General features: G+C 51.5%; 1 protein-coding gene across 1 annotated transcript in view; it reads left to right on the forward strand.

The window, feature by feature from the left end:
- Positions 1-855: 855 nt before the first annotated feature.
- Positions 856-17,823, forward strand: part of ITGA11 (integrin subunit alpha 11) — a 133,431-nt gene continuing 116,463 nt past the window's right edge. The window contains exon 1 of the mRNA XM_032175706.2: positions 856-907. Within this exon, the coding sequence (XP_032031597.1) occupies positions 856-907 (52 nt within the window). The remainder of the gene's footprint in view (positions 908-17,823) is intronic.

The following is a 17,823-nucleotide window of genomic DNA, read 5'->3' on the forward strand; positions in this document are numbered from 1 at the left end:
GGCCTTCCTACCCTCTGCCTCGGCTTCCTCCATTGCTGGAAAAGCCAGCCTCCACACGCGCGGTGGAGGTTCAGGGCCTGGATTTAAAGCTCTTGAGCTAAATGTGCATTGAATTTAACTGTCAGTGATTAGAAGGGGGAAAGAAGGTGGCAGGGTTCCAAAAAGAGCTTCATGTTAGGTTAAGAGGGGGTGCACGGTGTCCCTGGGTGCTTTGGAATGCCTCAGGTGTGGAGGCTCAGGGAGTGGCAGTGGAGGCGAATCTGCATGTATTCCAGGGTCAGAAGAAACATTGTAGCCTCTACAATTCAAGCCGCAGGGTGGAGGGAGACACGGGGATGTCTCAGAATGGACCTTTGAGGGACATCCACTCACTTGGCCAAGGGAGACCTGCATTCCAGCATGTGTTCCTGAGCCAGCTTGGGTACCCTCTGAGTTTTGTGAATCTCTTTTCACCGGGAAATGGGAATAGAAACCACTTTTCCTGAACAGAATCTGATTGAGGCGGTGCGGTGCTACACTGGTGAGGGGGTTCCCAGCAGCGGTTCTCTGGAGTTTTCTCCAGAGGCTGACGTGGGGTTGGCGGAGAAGGAGCGCTGCGGAGGCACGTCGAGGCAGCGCGCCGCCTGCCCAGGTGGCAGAGCGGCCGAGACTGGCCCGGAGCCCGAGCCGGAGTGGTGTCCGGCGCCCCTCCCCGCCGCTCGAGCCCTCCCACTTCCTCTGAATGAGCCGCAGCTGTCAGGGAGCCCGGCGCCCCGCGCAGTGCAAGCTGCAGGCGCCGCGCCGAGGAGGCTGCCGCTCTGGCTTGCCGCCCCCCGCCGCCGCTGCACACCGGACCCCGCCGCCGCGCCGCGGGCCATGGACCTGCCCAGGGGCCTGGTGGTGGCCTGGGCGCTCAGCCTGTGGCCAGGTACGTGCCCACCCTCTTCCTCCCCTTGCCTCTCGGAGTCCCTCCCTGGGCCCTCGGGGCTTGGATCCAGCGGCCAGGATCAGGACGCGACGCTCCTCCCGGGGTCAGACCTTGGCTGCTCTTGGGGACTTGGGTACCCCAGGGACTGGCCCCAGTCTAGCGGTTCAGTCAAGTTTCGCAAAAGAGGGAGGTGCGGAGGCTATTGAGAGCCGGGACTCTTTGGTGTGTTTGGGAAGAGTTGAAGAGGCTTGAGTTGAAAAGCGCCCAGAGCTGGTGGCCCTCCTGGGCGCCTTAGGTGCCTCCAAGGCCCACGCCGGGGTTCCCGCACGACTGCCCGGGGCACTCTGGTGTCCCGGGAGCGCCGAGGGCGCGCGGCCCCGGCTGGGGAAGGGAATCAGCGCCAAGAGAGTGTGCCCCTGCTGCCCTCCTGCCTGGCTCCGGGGAAGCATCTCAAAGTTTGGAGAGCCGGGCGCGGCGGCCCCGGAGGGCTGGAGGGTGGGGGTGAGGGCTGCCCAGAATCCCTCCGGCCAAAGGCAGTGCAAAGCCCCGGGGCGATGGCCGGTAGGCGGGGGCTAGCCCTCGTCTGCCCGGCCAGAAGCGGCGGGAAGCAGCCGCGCAGCGCGGGACCCCCGGAAACGTTACCTGACACCCGGGGTAGGGACCCGGCATCGCCTCCCAACCCGCGCTCGAAATTATGCAATTATTCAATAATCTGGGGAAAGCCGCCGTCGCCTAGACGCGCGCCGCCGCCTAATGCACTCCAGGTGTCTGGGCGCGGCAGGAACCTCCGTCCCGAGGGGCGCGCGGCCGGGAGCAGGAGGCCAGCCCTGAGCTCTCCGCCCTAGGGTACCCCGGCCCCGGCCGTCGCACACCAGGCGCCCCGGCTCCACCCTCCACGCGGGGCGGCCGCCAGTGATGCTGTTCTGTGGAAGGCGGCCGAGTGCTCCGGCAAGGGCCAGCGCCTCAGTTACTGGCCGGGTGTGGGCGCTCAACCTTGGCTCCCCTTCTGCGTGGGCTCCAGGCCCGAGCTGGGGCCGGTAGTGGGGGTCAGATGCGGTGGTAGTGGGAGAGGTGCCCTCAGGGAGCTCAGGTGGAGACCCCCATCCCGCAGCCGCTTTCCCCAGTCCCCGGGTACCACGCGAAGCAAGTCCACCCTCCTGTCGGCCTACAGAGGAGCTTCTCAGAGGGCCCATGATTGAAAGGGCCTCTGGCTAGTGGAATCCTAGAGTCACAGTTTGAAACAATCATTGATGCATTGAGTTGTGGGGGCTTGGAAGGGAGAGCAGGGGAAGAACTGCCACCAGGCCAACATGCATCTAGAAGCCAGCTGTGGGAGGAGGCCAAGCCCATTTAGGTGCATTTAGACAGGAGGGGAGAATCTTCTCCAGGAACTGTCCTCATATCACTAGGAGATCCAGCCACAAGAAAAGAGACACACTCCTGTGTAACTCCAGATAGGTGACTCCAGATAGGTGGCTCCATCAGAACCTTGGGAAGGAGTGGCTGCCTTTGGGGCTAGGGACAGCCTGGACCTCAGGAAGCTAAGAGCAATGGCTTTGGAATCAGACCTGGCTTCCACTTCTGGCTCTGCACCCTGCTAGCTGTTCAATCTCAGACTGGTTATGCAACCTTTCCAACAGGTTTCCTTACGTGAAGAATGGAGACACAAATTCCGTGTCCGTAAAGTTGTCAGGATGCAGTAAGGCACTGTAGGAAAGGCCCTTAACACAGGGCTGGGTGCACAGTAGGCTTTAATCAATGGTTGTTAATGTTGTTGCTACTCAAGGAGGAGGGGGCGGAGAGCAAGGACATTAAAGGACCTCTGAAGACACAGGATTTGTGACTCAGAGCTCCTCTTATATGGCGAAAACCACTCCTGAGTTATGTCTGGTCAGTTGCATTCTTGAAATATGGGATTCATTAAACATATCAATCAATGTTGGAACAACCACATCTGCTTGCAAGGAGCTGGGGGTGGGGCCCTAGCATGTGTGCAGTCTGGGTCCTGCCTGTAACTGAGAACAAGCCAAGGCCAGGGAAAGCTAAACAGAGGCACCAGGGAGTGAATGGCGTGGGGAAACCAAGGGCTGGGTGTTCAAACAAGAGAAGTTCAATTTCAGCCAGATAAGCAAGGAAGGCTTCCTGGAGGAGGAGATATCATTTGAACTGGCCCTGAAAAAGTGTGTAGAGTGTGCATGGGCCTTAAAGTGGGAATGTTCATATTTTGGAGTGTTATTTTCTGAGACTAGTTAAAGAAGATGATGAATATTTTAAAACTACTCTGGTCAGTGTGGACTTTGAAGACTAGAAGGGTCTCAGGGATCACTGGGTTCACTCCTCAGGCTCCAGAACAGGACTGATGTTGATACCTCATCCGTGCATCACATGAATTCAGTGTGAGGATTACCAGGAAGCTTGTCTACTGGTGATGGCAGTTTGGCTGGGCAGGGAACCTGTCAGAGGCCAAGTTGAGGGTGAGACCTCAGAGCATCTACTGTCCCAGAGACCCCAGAGCTCCAGCTGCAGGCTGGACAGCGTGATGGGGTAGACAAAACTATCAGGAAAGCCTAAAAAGAGAAGTAATCAAGTCCAAAGAGAGAGTAGATCCATTGACCAGAGCTTTACAGTCATAACCTATCTGTAGTAAGGGTGATGATTCTTAGAAGTGTAATCTTTGCTGAGCACCTGTTATCTGCCAGGCTCCATAAACACACAAAGTGAGATCAGACACAGTGTAAGGGTGGAGGCGCTGGAGTTTCACTGCCTGGGATTGGCCTAGGCCCTGCCGGTTAGGGCTCTGTGCCCTTGGCAAGTTACTCCATGGCTCTATGTCTCAGTTTCCTCACCTACAAAGTGGGGGTAATAATAGAACTTAGAGTTATCACAAAGATTAATGCTTAGAAAGTGCCAGGCATGTATTAAGCACTCAAGGAGGTTGTCTTTCTTCTCCAACATCGTCAGCAGCAGCAGCAGCAGCAGCACTCAAGATATTGACTTTTCAGGATCTAAGGACACAGAGATAGAACTTTCAAACTCAAGTTCGCAAGAGAAGTTTAGAGGAAGTGCATTGAAGAATCAGAGGAGACATACATGCCAGGGCCCCAAATAAGTGAAGACTTTCCTAGCCCCTCCCCTAAAGCCCTGGCCCAAACTCTTGATCATAATAAGGACTCAGGGTTGTTTTGTTTGTTTGTTTACCATCGGGGCTGTCTTGAAGTCAGTATGCTCTTGATGTGGGTGTAGTGTGGTGTGGAAAAGGAGAAGGCCCATATCATTCAACATGGCCCTTGTGGGTGGGGGTCCTACCCAACAGAAAGCACCCTGTGGAAAAGCACAATGCTAGACACCACAGGTGTACAAAGGCTACAGAGGTCCAAGACTTGCTCCCAGCCTCTCCTTCCCAGTGGAGAGCAGGGAAGAAGGGAAAGTTTGTCACTTCGCCACCCCATTGCCCACCTTGACAGCCAAGCCCCTCAGCTGCCATTGGCTGAGGAGCTTCTGGATCTTTCCATATCACAAGCAGGCCCTGGAGTCTCACTCTTTTTCTACTTACTCACCATGCCCCCATCTCTACCCCACAGTGGATCCCCAGAGAGGGGATGTCTATCTCCATGCTCTTCCCACCATTCTCAGCCCATCCACACAGGGCTGTGAGCCCTGGAAGAACTCAGACAGTATCTTACCTCTCAACCTTGCCCTCTCTGAACCTGTTTTTCTACCCTCCTGTAGTGGGGAGCTCTTCCTTCTAACAGCAGGGACTTTCCCTTCCATTCTCCCTCCCTTCCACCAACACCCCCAGCTCCTATCACTTAGGATAGAAATATGTTCTAAGCTGAGCTGGCTTTGCTCTTGCTATGTAGAAGGGAATTTGAGGAATTTTAAAAGCCCCTGTTTCTTCTCCACAATGCCTGACTTTGGGTGTTATTGTCTCACCATGGGCTTCCAGAGCTTACTTTGGGAGTCAAAGTTGAACATTGTTCTAGGATCCATCATAACCCTCCCCAGGCAGTGATGGGCTCTGGCTGACTCAGGGAAGGTCAGCTGTAAAATGAGCCTTAAAAATCCTCTAATACGGTTCAAAAATTGTATCTCTGCTGATCCTCATCACTGAAGTCCCCTTCCATGCCCACCCACTCCCCACCAACTGTATGTATGCTACCACCAAGGATTCATAGCCATTTGGAACTTTTCCCTAAGCAGCTGTGAGCTCCAAAGACACCCACACATCTTCAGCATGGAGTGCTTTCTATAGGAGCTGTGGTCCAAGGGCAACCCTCCACAACCCCATCATACAGATCCTAACTGTGTGAATTCTTTGTCAAATGCCCATTAAGTTTGTTACCACTGACAGGAGAAGGAGAGGAGGAGACTGGTGCTGGTCATATTGTAAATCTAAAATAACTGAGCTGCAAAAAAATTCCATGGAGAGTTTTCATACTATATACTTAAGATCTGAGTCACACGATGTGTGAAATCCCACCTGGAGGAAAAAGTCAGTGAGGCCAAACCCCCTCCCTGCTGTCTCTCACTTCCTCCTTCACTGAAGCACTCACCAAGCAGCAGAAATAATTGGCATGTGCATGGACTTAGGACCCAGACTGCCCAGATGAAAATCGTTTCTACCTGGGTGACTCTGGATAAGCCCCCAGGCCTCATTTTTCTCAACTGTAAAATGGGCAGAATAACAACTTCATAGGACAACAATCAGGTTAAATGGTCCATATGTAATTCATTTGTGTCAAGTGCTGAGAACAGTGTCTGGCACCCAATAAGCCCTCAGCTAACAGAAGCATTATTACTCTTCCCATCATTTAATATTTGATTGATGTCAGGCACTGTGTCAAGCACTTTCTCACATCTCAATAAGGCCTTGCTACAGTTGCACGAAGTCACTACTACAATTCTGCCATTACCAGGTTACACATAGAAAGTTAAATGTCTCATCCAAGGTCATGTTGATAGAGTAAGAGGCATTGTTGGGATTTGTCTGACCCCAAGGCCACTGCTTTTTTTTTTTTTTTTTTTTTTTTGAGACAGTCTTGCTCTGTCGCCCAGGCTGGAGGGCTGTGGCATGATCTCGGCTCATTGCAACCTCCACCTCCCAGGTTCAAGTGATTCTTCTGCCCCAGCCTCCTGAGTAGCTGGGATCACAGGCCTGTGCTGCCATACCCAGCTAATTTTTGTATTTTTAGGAGAGATGGGTTTTCGCCATGTTGACCAGGCTGGTCTTGAACTCCCGACCTCAGGTGATCTGCCTGCCTTGGCCTCCCAAAGTGCTGGGATTACAAGGGCCACTGCTTTTAATCCATGCACCATACTCTCTTCAGGAAATGTACCTTGAGGGCACAGAAAGACAGTAAGTTGTCCTTGTTGAAGGAGCTGTCTTCAACAGCTGAGGAATGGAGGAATTGGGGAAATGTTGGGGAATTGAGATCAATATGCAGACAGCCACCCCCACAGGGCACCAGCTTCTAGGCTCAGCTAGACAGTGACTCCTCCAACAAGATGCTGGCTTGGTGGAAGTGGTCCTTCTATGATGCCTCATTATGTGAGACCATCTCTCCCCCTCCCTGCTCCCCACCCAGCTCAGGGCCCACTGGGCTCTGCCACCTGCCCCCATGTGCCCAATACTCTGGAACACTTACTTCCCAGGAGCTGTCATTCCAGCCCATTCTCAGGGTCAAGGTTTGGCGATCGTCTCCTGCCTGCCCCACCTGCTCCCATTCTGCTAATCAGAACCTGCTCTGAGCTTCAGGCCTAATGAGTTAACTCATGCTGAACCGTGCTAATAAGTGATGACAACGTGATGTGTTCTACCCAAAGGGATTTCCATTTCAACCGGCTGTGCCTTGAGCCCAAGGAATAAAGGGCTAATGGTGGGACGTCAGGCACCAGGGCCAGCCAGCAGGTGAAATAGGTGAGGCTGGAAGACCTACCTGGTGTAGTCCAACCACTAATCACTGGTCAGATACGCCCTACCCCAGCCCTTGTTGCTGATGGGCAGCCTCATTCTATAACGTAGAAGAACCCAGCTTGTGGCTTGGGTGATGCAGCTCTAAAGCGGGCAGAGGTTTTTCCACGTGGCATGTGGGGTGAATTAGGCAAGTTGCTATAGCAATGCACTCCGGGATTCCAAACAAGATGACACAGAGAAGGGGTTCCTGCCTGCGCAGCTGGGGCTGACAGCTTTCTTCCCCCAGCAGCATCACTCAGCTGGGCCAGACAACCAGAAATCCTGACCCTGCAGATTTTCAGGGCCCGTTTCTTCCCTGAAGATCAGAGGACTGGGCCTGAGGAAGGCCATGGAAAAATTGTGAAATGGGCAAGTGGGTGTAGCTCTTGACAGTCTGCAAAGAGCACTCCCGATATTGCTTCTGTCAGTCAGGCCAGGCCAGGTGAGGCCAGAGGTCCTGCTGAGACAGGTGTGTCCATTAGATGGATGGAGAAACTGAAGCCCTTGCCCCCACATCCCCCAGGCAGAAGGGCACAAAGCAGTCTCCATTCCCTCTCTATCTCCTGGAATTGCTCTCTCCCTGGCACTCATGGTCCCTGCATTCAGAGATAGGTGGCCATCATAAAGTCCCATCAATAGTTTGTAGACAGGGTTCTCTGAGTTTATTCAAACCACATACGACACATGCAGGACCAGTTACTTAATCTGAAGGACTCAGTGCAAAATGAAAATGTGAGACCTCCTTGTTTTAAAATTACTAAGAATTTCTAGATGGCCACAGCAGGGCATCCACCAAGTGCAGGGCCTTTCTGAACATGAGGCCCTCAGCCACTGTACAGGCCAAGCGCTCATCAAACCAGCCCTGCTCACATGGCTCTCCCCATGGGCCTGTTGTTTGGCCCATGTCTGTAAAGTGATCCCACTTTACAGATGAAAAAACCGAGTGGCCTGTCCATTTCACCAGCATGTGCTGAGCACCCACTAAACCCCAGGTACCTCCAAGTTCTGGGAATTCCAAATTAGATAAAGCACGGTCTCTGCCTCAAGAAACATGGAGAAGGTGCCCCACAGATCCCACAGACTGCAGGGCTCATTCCAAACAGTGATGTACACGGAGGCCAGGGGTGTCTGTGGGGCAGATCTAAAGGCACACGCCAGGGCTGTGAGGTCATTTTTAAGCCATGGAATTAAGATGCTTCTGTCTCCATTGTTGCCTCAAGACTGCTTTGGGAACCTTTTTAGGGGATCTCTGCATCTTCAACATTGGGCTCTGGAGCTTCCACCTTGGCAGACTTGAGAAGCTGGGACTTAAAATTCCTGGCCTTTCGGCAGCCCCAAGTATTTGTATTGGCATAGTCCTCCAGGGTCAGCACTTCTAAATAAGGGGTGACTCTGTTCACCTGCCCACGTGGGCTTCCCATCTCTTTCTGGCACGGAATTGTAGAGGGTCAGCGCTAGGAGGGAAGGCAGGGACCAGCAGATCCAGTGGTCCTCCATCCTGGGTGAGCGTGAGAATGATGATGTAGAAGAAAACTGTCATGCAGACCCCACCCTAGAACACATCGTCACTCTCCACATTGGGGCCCAGCAGGGACATTTTTTGAAGCTGTCCAATAATTCTAATGGGCATCCAAGATGGAGGATCACTGGTATAATGTAAACCAGTCCCCAGTCAAGCAAAAAAAAAAAGCACTCTCCAGGGAAGGAAAATGACTTGCCTAGGGTCACACAACACCAGTGGTAAGGCCAAGATTTAACCAGTTCTCCTGATTCTCAGTCCTTCTGGAACTGCCCAGCCTGCAATGCCACAGGATTCACAGCTGGGTTGGGCTGGAGACACAGCTTGAGAGTTTGAGAAGCTGAGTGCAAGGTGGACTTTACAGATTGGAGCTGGTAGGTGGGGAGTGATTCACTGGTGATACTCTCTATGTCCCCTACAAGGCATAAGCTACTTGATCCCTGTGTGGCCCCAAGAGGGAGACCAGAAAAACCAAAGAGGAGCTATAGATAGATTGATTTGGCTGAGGATGCCAGTCAGAGCTGTCCACAGACAGATGCACCAGCACTGAGGCGGGCGGTTCTCTGAGTTTCTCAGAGGTGTTGGCAGGGGTTGGTCGAAGTCCATTAGGGTCATTCCAACCCTGTGATCTTGGGCCCTGCTGAAGTTGAAGTGAGGGTTCAGGTGAAGGAAGCACCTGACTCAGGATGGGACACCGACAACGCCAAGCCCAGGCTGGTGAGGAAGGAATACTCCATCAATAAGAAGGAGGAGGCTGGCCTGGGGGGTGGGCCAAGCAGTGGGACCCCTAGGACCTCCCTGAGGTCCCCAGCTCAGGTTTCATTGTCCCTCTTGCCCCCATTCATCCAGAGCTTTCTCCACAGCCGTCAAAGTGAGGCTCAAAAACAAACGGAGTTGTCTTACTTGCCTCCTTAAATCCTCAGTAGCTCTCTACTACCACTGGGTTGAGTCCAGACTCTTTGACAGCGCCAACCAGACCAGGTAGGAATGGCCAGCCCTGGCCTGCACTCAGGACTCACCTCTAACAGAGCCATACGTTTGGGCACCTGCACACCCCAACAGCAGCCCCAATGAGACTGAGCTTCTTAGTTTCTTAAACACACTGAGCTGTCCCTGGCCTTCACTCCTATTGTTGCCTATGTCTGATTCTACCCTCCCCCTCATTTCTCCTGGCTGCCCCCCACTTATTCTTCAGGCCTCTTGGTCACCACTTCCTCCTGAAAACTTCCCCTGACCTCCTCAGTCAGTCAAGTGGGGCCCCACTTGGGTGATTCCAAGGTGTCCTGTACTTCCCCCCGCCATACAGTATTCCAGCTGCCTGGACATCTCCCCTACTGCAAAGGGAGCACCAGGAGAACAGGGACCATATCTCTAATTAGCCACTGTATCTCCGAGTCTTGCACAGCGCCAGACATAGCAGGTGCTCAGTTAAGATGTGTTGAATGAACCAAAGAACTCTCTGTCCAAGTAAATGGAAAGCTATTTAAGGGCAGGGTAGATGTCTTAAATTTCTTTGCACATGCACTCCAGGAGGTAATAGCGCAATAGCCTTTGCGAATCAGGCCGTGGGGGATGCTCTGGGGGATCAAAGATGAGAAGAGGTAACTCCTGCCTTTCAAGGAGCTTGTGGTTTAGCAGGAGAGAGATTTTTGGATAAATAACTACAATGCAAGGGAGGAAGTAATGACTATGAGACAGCTACAGATAAAGGACTCTGGGATTTGAGAGGTGGGAGAGAGATTATTTTTAAATGCAAGAAGGACTGGGTCTGGCAGCAAGAGGGTTAGGTAGAGAGTTCACCTGGGCAAACTGCCTGAGGTTTGGTGGCCAGGATGCTGAAGTGTGTGCTGTGAGGAATGACAAGAACAGAACAGTGGGCTGAGGCCTCTGAGAGGAAACTGAAAGCCAACTAAGGCATTTGGATTTAGCAGATGAGAGCCATGGAAGGTTTTTGAGGGTGAGCAGTGACATGTTCTATCTGTGCTTGGAGGAGCTTCCTCAGGTGGGAGGGGGAGGCTGGATACAGCAGGGCTACGATGGGGAGCAGGTAGAATGATAAGATGGCTACTGCAGCGACCCAGCAAGGGGACACCAGAGTGAAATGAGGTGGTGAGATGCAAAAGGAGTGAACCCAGGGGGATAGAATTTAACAGGGCCCGGTCACCAGACCAAAGAAAGGTGTCTGGGAGACCAAGGACGGTGTCACCAACCTGAAGAGAGGCGTGAGAGGATGAGAGGTTTGACAGGGGAAGTTGAGTCAGGCCTGAGTGTTGACTCTGCAGTGCTCATGGACAGGTGGAGGTGGCCCTCAGGCAGTGGAGAGTGTTGCTTGGGAGCGTGCAAGTGAGTAGTTGGACTTGGAGTGGTTTGACTGGGAGCTTTCACACAGACGTGCCTGAGTGGTGCGGGGGGCCTGAGTGAGAGGGAGCCCCCCACAGCACAGAGCCTCTATCCCTCCACTCCTTTTCAGGCCCAGAAGCAGTGATTCATGCCCCAAACTTAAAGAGAATTCAAATTCTGACTTTAAAAGCCTTTTAGAACAGAAGAAACCAACCAGAGGGCCAGGCCAGACCACAAGCCAAACATCAGCTGTGGAATGTGCTTGCTGCTGACGGTGAAGCCAGCCAGGGGCAAAGGCACCAGCAGGCTTGCCAGCAGGCCCTGCCATCGTCCTGAACATGTCCCAGTTGCCACCGAGAGTACCACCGCTCTTAACTCTCTTTTAAAAAATTTTTAATCAACACATAATAATAATAGTAATACATATTTATGGGCTACATAATGTCCTCTCTTTTCAGCGTGGATCTGTCTGCATTCTAGCCCATCTGAAACCCAGCCCCTCCCCCCGCCCCCCGCACCCAGGCTGGCCCCACATCACCTTTGTGTGAAGGCTCTGATCTCCCATCTATCTCCCCCACTCTGCTCAGCCCCAAAGAGGAAGACCAGAAGGCAGGTTACAGGAGGGGTCAGGGGACAGAAAAGCTCTCATGGCCTGTGGCCACAGCCCCCTCACTGGCCTCCTTGCATCTGCCCTTGTACCTTGAGGCTCTCCCACCCAGCAGCCAGAGGACTGCCACCAGAATGTAGGTCACGTCATGTCATGTCCCTGCTCCGCTCCAAACCCTCTAGGGCTCCCCGCTTACTCTGAGTAAGAGGTCCCGTGTGATCTGGCTCCCCTGCCTTTCTGACTTCATCCTCTGTGCCTTCCCCACTGGCTCACTCCACTCCACCCCTGGGGCCTCCGGGCTGTTCTTCAAACACATCAGGCACCTCAGACTTTGCACTTGCTGTTTCTTCTGCCTCGAATGCTCTTCCCTGAGAACCTCTTTCACTTCTTGCAGGTCTTTACTCAAACATGCTTCTCCCATTGAGGCCTTGCCTTGGTCTCCTACCTAAAATTCAACCCCCCTGCATGCATTCACATGCATAAACTCCCCTCCTATCCCCCTTCCCTGCTTTAGGTCTCTCCGAGGCTTTTAATACTATCTCACATTATTACCTGTTTTATTTATTCATGTTGTATATTGCCTGCTCCAATAGAATGTAATCCCGAGAGCAAAGATTTTTGTCTGTAGAGTTTACTTACTCATCCCAGGGCCCAGAGTAGTGCTTGGCCAGAGTGCACAAGTGATAAATAGTTCAAGAATGAATCAACCAATCAGTTAAAAATCTCCCCACCAGCCTGTCACAGTTGCTAGAAATCCCATTTACTAATCAATCACTCCTTTTAGATAAGCCAATCATCCTTCTTACGACCCCAGGCCACTAGGTGGGTATACATTCAGTCCTGACTTTTCCCTGTCCACTTGTTATCAAAGGCTTTCTTTCCAGACAAGAAGAGATTGGTGGCCATTGAGCATCGCTTACAAATGGGCAGGGCAAGGAAGGTTGCTGAAGGGAGGAAGGGCTCTGGAAGGGAGGGGAACCTTAGAAAGGAGTAAATTGGCTCACAGCAGGCAGTCCAGGTCAGCCCAACTGGCCCCATGCTATTCATCACTATTTACTATGACTCTGAGATGACACAAGGAGACAGGGGAATGGCCTTGTTTTTATGCAGTGAAAACCTAGTTATATAATGGGACTTCCTAGGAAACAAGGGGGTGGGCGGCATGCAGCAGAAATTTTAAATGCCTTATTTCCCACAAAAGGGTAGTGATTCAGACATCATCCATATGCCACAGAATGTGGCCATGTTGTTTAGCACCCAAGAAGGAGCTAGGAGTGCCCAGAGAAGATGGTGGGAGCTGAACATAGACCCCAGATTACAGTCCAATCCCTGGGAACCACCAAACCAGAATCTGCCCTGGTGGCTTGGGAGATGACATGAAACCCATTGCACAGGTGGAGAGACTGAGTCTGAGCCTAACGAAGTCCATATTAGGGGGCTGTTCCACTGACATAAGGTTTCAACACTGGTCTCGACACTTAATGGCAACAGTAATTCTAGCTAACATAGAAATTAAGTAACTTAGCCAAGATCACCCGGATGATAAAGTCACAGCCTGGCGTTTGAAGCCAGGCAGTCTGACTCCAGAGACGGCAATTCTGAGAGGTCAAGTGTCTTGCCCAAGGTCATACATCTGCTGCCAACCAAGAGAGCCAGAATCCAAACCTCTCAGGACTTCCATTCAATCTCTTCTAAAATAAACGTTTGGCCTTCATGTTTCTAAAAGCCCTTTAGGGGCTATGCTTCCATGCTGCCATGAACATTTCCTGAGCCAGAACCTCAATCCTGATTATAAACCCAGATGTACCAGGAGAAAGAAGTTGACAACAGGGACTCTATTTCCAAACAATGGGTACACTCAGTGCAGGGTTGGCCCTTCCTCATCCACAGGTTCATGAGGGGTCCTGGGCCTCAGGGGTTCCCTGAGAGGCCTCAGCACCAAGGGTCTGCCTGGGAGGGCCCTTAACAGAGCCTGAACATCCCAAACAAATGGCCACCCTAGGCTTGCATCCCTCCAGTGACGGGGGCTCACCACTTTGCATGGTAGTCCTTCATTTTCTAGCAAAGGCAGACGGAGTCATGAGCCCTTGACTCCTTTAAGGACCTAAAAGTAGCAGTAGACAGTTGAGATGGTTTTGCAACCATGAAAAACTGGCCTGTACTGAAAACCAAAAAGACCTCGGCATAACCCTCAGAGAACAAAAACACTTCCACTCCCCAAAGTCTGCCATCCGCACCAAGCCTAGACAATGGCATCTGGTGGATCTATGTGAAATTCCATGCAGCCAGAGAACTTTTCAGATGGGTGTGGGGTATATCCACTGGAGGGCGGGCCCTGCAGGCTTAGAAGGGAAGGGCCCCCGCAATTCCTTTTTTTAGTTTGCATTCAAAGATCAGGGCAGACTGGCCCAGTAGTTCTCTGGGTCCTCTTCACCCTACTTCCTCTCGTCTGAGGGAAAGCCCTGCCACAAATTGCATATCCTGAGCCTTGTCTTGCTCTTATTTTGCCCAAACACTCTCTGGGCTGGGGCTCATCCCACATGCACAGGGCTCTTGATCCACACACCCATGACAAGCAGGAGACAAGCTTAGGAGTTGGAAAACCAAAACCAAACTGTCTGAGCTCTTTGAGATGGTTAGTATGCCAGGAAAGGGAGGGACTCACTGTCCAATTCAGCTCCAGTTGAAATGGCCTGAAGCCAGAATCAGTGGGGGCAGGGCCGCCACGTACAGCTGTACCGGCTGTGCACTATATGATTTATATCAACTACAATGTAAACAGCATCCTCTGCAGTTGTGTAGTAAAGTGACCTAAGGAAGGGGGTGGGGGGGGGGGGGTAAAGAAAGCGATAAAGGTGTACATAAATGGGCTTTTAAAAATCCTATACAGGGACTTAAAGCATCTAGTCCTGTGTGTGACTTTCACAGATAAGGCAACTGAGGGCCATGTGAAGTAAGAAACTGGTCCAAAGTTGCAAAGCAATTTAGAAACCATACTGGCAATAGAACCAGGACTTCTGAAGCCAAATCCAGTACTCTAAGTTCCTTCCCTCCCTGAGGCTCTATCACTTTCCCCTTTAACCCCTTATTGGCAGGTTAGTGTTTTAGAAGCGTGAATACTTCTATTCATTTTTTTCCGTCTCATTTAACAAATGTATATAGATCACCTATTGTGAGCTAGGCATTGTTCTAGATGCTAAGGATAAAGTGGAGAGACAGACACACTGATTCTGCCTCTTGGGATGGGATGGAAAAAATTCCTATCATTCTTATTTGTAATATTTGCCAATTACCATGATGTGAATCCTCCCACCACGGTCGTTTTCAAGCTACCAACATGACATCACTAATGGGAAGATTGCACACGATCAGCTCTTGTATGCAGACTCCAGCACACATTGGTCCCTTCCTTTATGGAACTTAAACTCCAGTGGGAGAGGAGACAGTGTCCAAGTAGGCAAACAACTCTTATAACAACCTGTAATTATTTTTAATTGTAAAATACATAAAGAAGATGTTGTGAGGGAGAAGAACAGATTCTCCATATGGATTCTCCTTTCTCAGAGGCCATGGCATTAAAACTGGAGGTTGAGAAGGAGCCAGCTGAGCAAAGTTCTTGGGGAACAATGTTCCAGACAAAGGGGACTGCAAATGCAAAGATCTCAAAGTGGGAAACAGCTTTGAGATCCTTGCATTTGCAGTCCCCTTTGTCTGGAACAGAGAGGAAGACGGTGAAGCTGGAAGGTAGTAAGTGAGAAAGCAAATCCACAGGGCCTGGTGGGCCCTGGGAAGGGTCTAGAATCTATTCTAAATGCAATGGAGGGACTCTCGGGGGCTTCCAGCAGAGCCAGGATCTAGCTCACACTGTTGAAAGATCACTGTGGCTGCTGTGAAGAGCATAGCTTGAAGCTGAGCAAAATTGGAATGAGAGACCAGTTGGAAAACTCTAGTGCAAGTCCAGATACAAAATGAAGAGAGTGGCTTAGTCCAAGTATGGCAAAAGAGACAGAGAGGAGTGGGCACATTGGAGAGGAAATGAGGGCTAGAACTTGCAGGATTTGCTGATGGGAAGTGAAGGAAAATCATAAGGAATGACTCTCAAGCTTCTGGCTTGAGCCATCTGGCGGGTGGTAATGCCATTTCCTGCAATGGGGAAAAAAACCATTTCAGAAGCGAAAACCTGGGTTCCTTTTCCAGCATGTGAAATGTGAGATGCTATGAGATGTCCGAGTGAAATGTCCTATAAGCAGCCAGGAAATTGATTGTGGGGCTCAAAGGGCAGGCCTGGGCTGGGTGGGGTGAAATATGGGGTCCTCAGGAGCTCGGGCCACATTGAGGCCAAGGCCCCACACACTCGCTCAGGCAGAGCAAGACTCTGTCTCAAAAAAAAAAAAAAAGAGAAGGAGGTCCATTTTGATCACTTTTCCTACACAGAGAAAATGATAAATGATGTAAGACAGAAGAATACACTAGTTTTCATAAAACTGTGACCCTTGTTTTTGCTTTTGTTTTTTATGGAGATGGAGTCTCCATCTGTCACCCGGCTTGAAGTCCAGTGGTGTGATCTTGGCTTACTGCAACCTTTGCCTCCTGGGTTCAAGCAATTCTCCTACCTCAGCCTCCTGAGTAGCTGGGATTACAGACGTCTGCCACCAGGCCCAGCTAATTTTTTGTATTTTAGTAGAGACGGGGTTTCACCATGTTGCCCAGGCTGGTCTCGAACTCCTGAGCTCAGGCAATCCGCCTCCCAAAGTGCTAGGATTATAGGTGTGAGCCACCACGCCCAGCCATGACCCTTGTTCTTGAAGAAGATGATCCATGTACTCTCTGAAGTCATGAGATGGCTGTCCAGGGCTCGGAGGAAAAACAGTGTTAATTACAGTCAATCTCAATGTGCTGTTTGCTGCTTTAAAGTTTTAGGCCTGTTTTCCTTGAGCTTGACATCTGCTTAACCAGCCCATTGGCAAACTCCTGATTTCTCAGAAAAAGATACAAAGGACGGCCGAGGCTCTCACCAGCCCTTGCTCGTTCTGTCTGCCTGTCTCCGGATGCTTCTGTGAGTGTCTCTGTTTCAGCCTACATGCCACCTGCCCTAGCCGGCATTTGTTCTCCTCTGCAACCCCAGGGAAGGGAGCCTCACTCCTCCACAGGCTGCCCAGCCCCAGATTGATTGTTTTTTTTCTGGTTTGGAGAATTCTTCCTCATATAGAGCTGTAAATGCTTTTGATGGCTGAGGGGAGGCTGTTGTGATAAGTCACTCGTTAACAAGCATTAGTTTATCTACCATAGAACAGGACATTGAGGGGATGGGACGGATAACAGGTAAGGCTTTTGATGAGATGACAAGACTGAAGTAGAAGAGAGGGAGGCAGGCCAGGGCCGGGGTGCTCCAAGGTTGCAGGCACCCAGTGTGTGTGATAAGGATGTGCCAGGGCCCGGCTGAAAGGGGAGGTGGAATTGACAGAGGACAGTGAGTGAATGGCAGGCTGCCCTGCGTCCCTCTACTTAGGCCCTTCTTGGATGAATATCAAGTTCATCTGATAAGCTCACCCCTGGCAGCAGGCAGCACCTGCTTCACTCTTTCTGAGCATCCACATCAAGGCCAGCTGAATCTTATAGACTCTCAGCTGAAGCGGACCCTGGAAATCACCTAGTGATGGCTCCCAGCCCCTCATGAGAAAGCTCTCTGCTTCCTCTTTTTCACATGGTGTGTTCTTTTTCACATGCATAACATTCGAGAGGACATGTGAGCACATCCCTATCTAGGGCTCCTCCTCCCGGGCAAGGTGGACACTGTGGCTGCAGCTCCATGACACAGGCCTTGCCTCAAACCACTGGCGCGCTCGGAGCCGCTCCCTGCCAGAAGCAGCAGTGGGTGTGGACTGGGGACGTGCTGTTTCCCAAATGAGATAATCTCCCCCAGAGATTCTGCTAAGAAATGAGGGGTGTGCTCATACCATGGGGACAGATGATGCTTTTCCACGGAAGCCCCCCGTGCTGCTGAAATCCTTCTCCTTTCCCTTCTGTGGCCAATCTCTCTATCCAGCCTTCAAATGGACAGCACCCTCCATCCCTTGAACCCCTCCCCTTTCTCTAGACTCCATCAGGAGACACAATTTCTTCCTCCCATTATTCCTCCCCGTCTTCTCCAGTGAGCTGCGTTCTGACCTGCGCAAAGGCTGGGGAAGCCAAGAGACACATCCAGAGATGAGAAAGGCCAGTGGCTGGCGGTGATATTATGGTTGGAGGAATAAGGAATAGGAGAGACTCCGTAGAGCTTCCTTCAGAGAAAAAGGCAGGGAGATAAGGCCCAGTTAGCAGAGAGACAAGCAGTCCACCCAGGGGTAGTCATTTGGTAGAGAAGTAAGATGCTGACGAGTTGATCAGAGAAGCTAGAAAACGGGGGTCTTTTGCAGGAGTAAAGAGGAGGGATGCATCCCTCTCCTGGAAAGACCCAAGTTTGGTCAAGTTTTCTCTAGAGCACAGGAGGGTATCAG

Source organism: Hylobates moloch, unplaced genomic scaffold (assembly GCF_009828535.3).
Source record: "Hylobates moloch isolate HMO894 unplaced genomic scaffold, HMol_V3 SCAFFOLD_14, whole genome shotgun sequence".
NCBI classification, from domain to species: Eukaryota; Metazoa; Chordata; class Mammalia; order Primates; family Hylobatidae; genus Hylobates; species Hylobates moloch.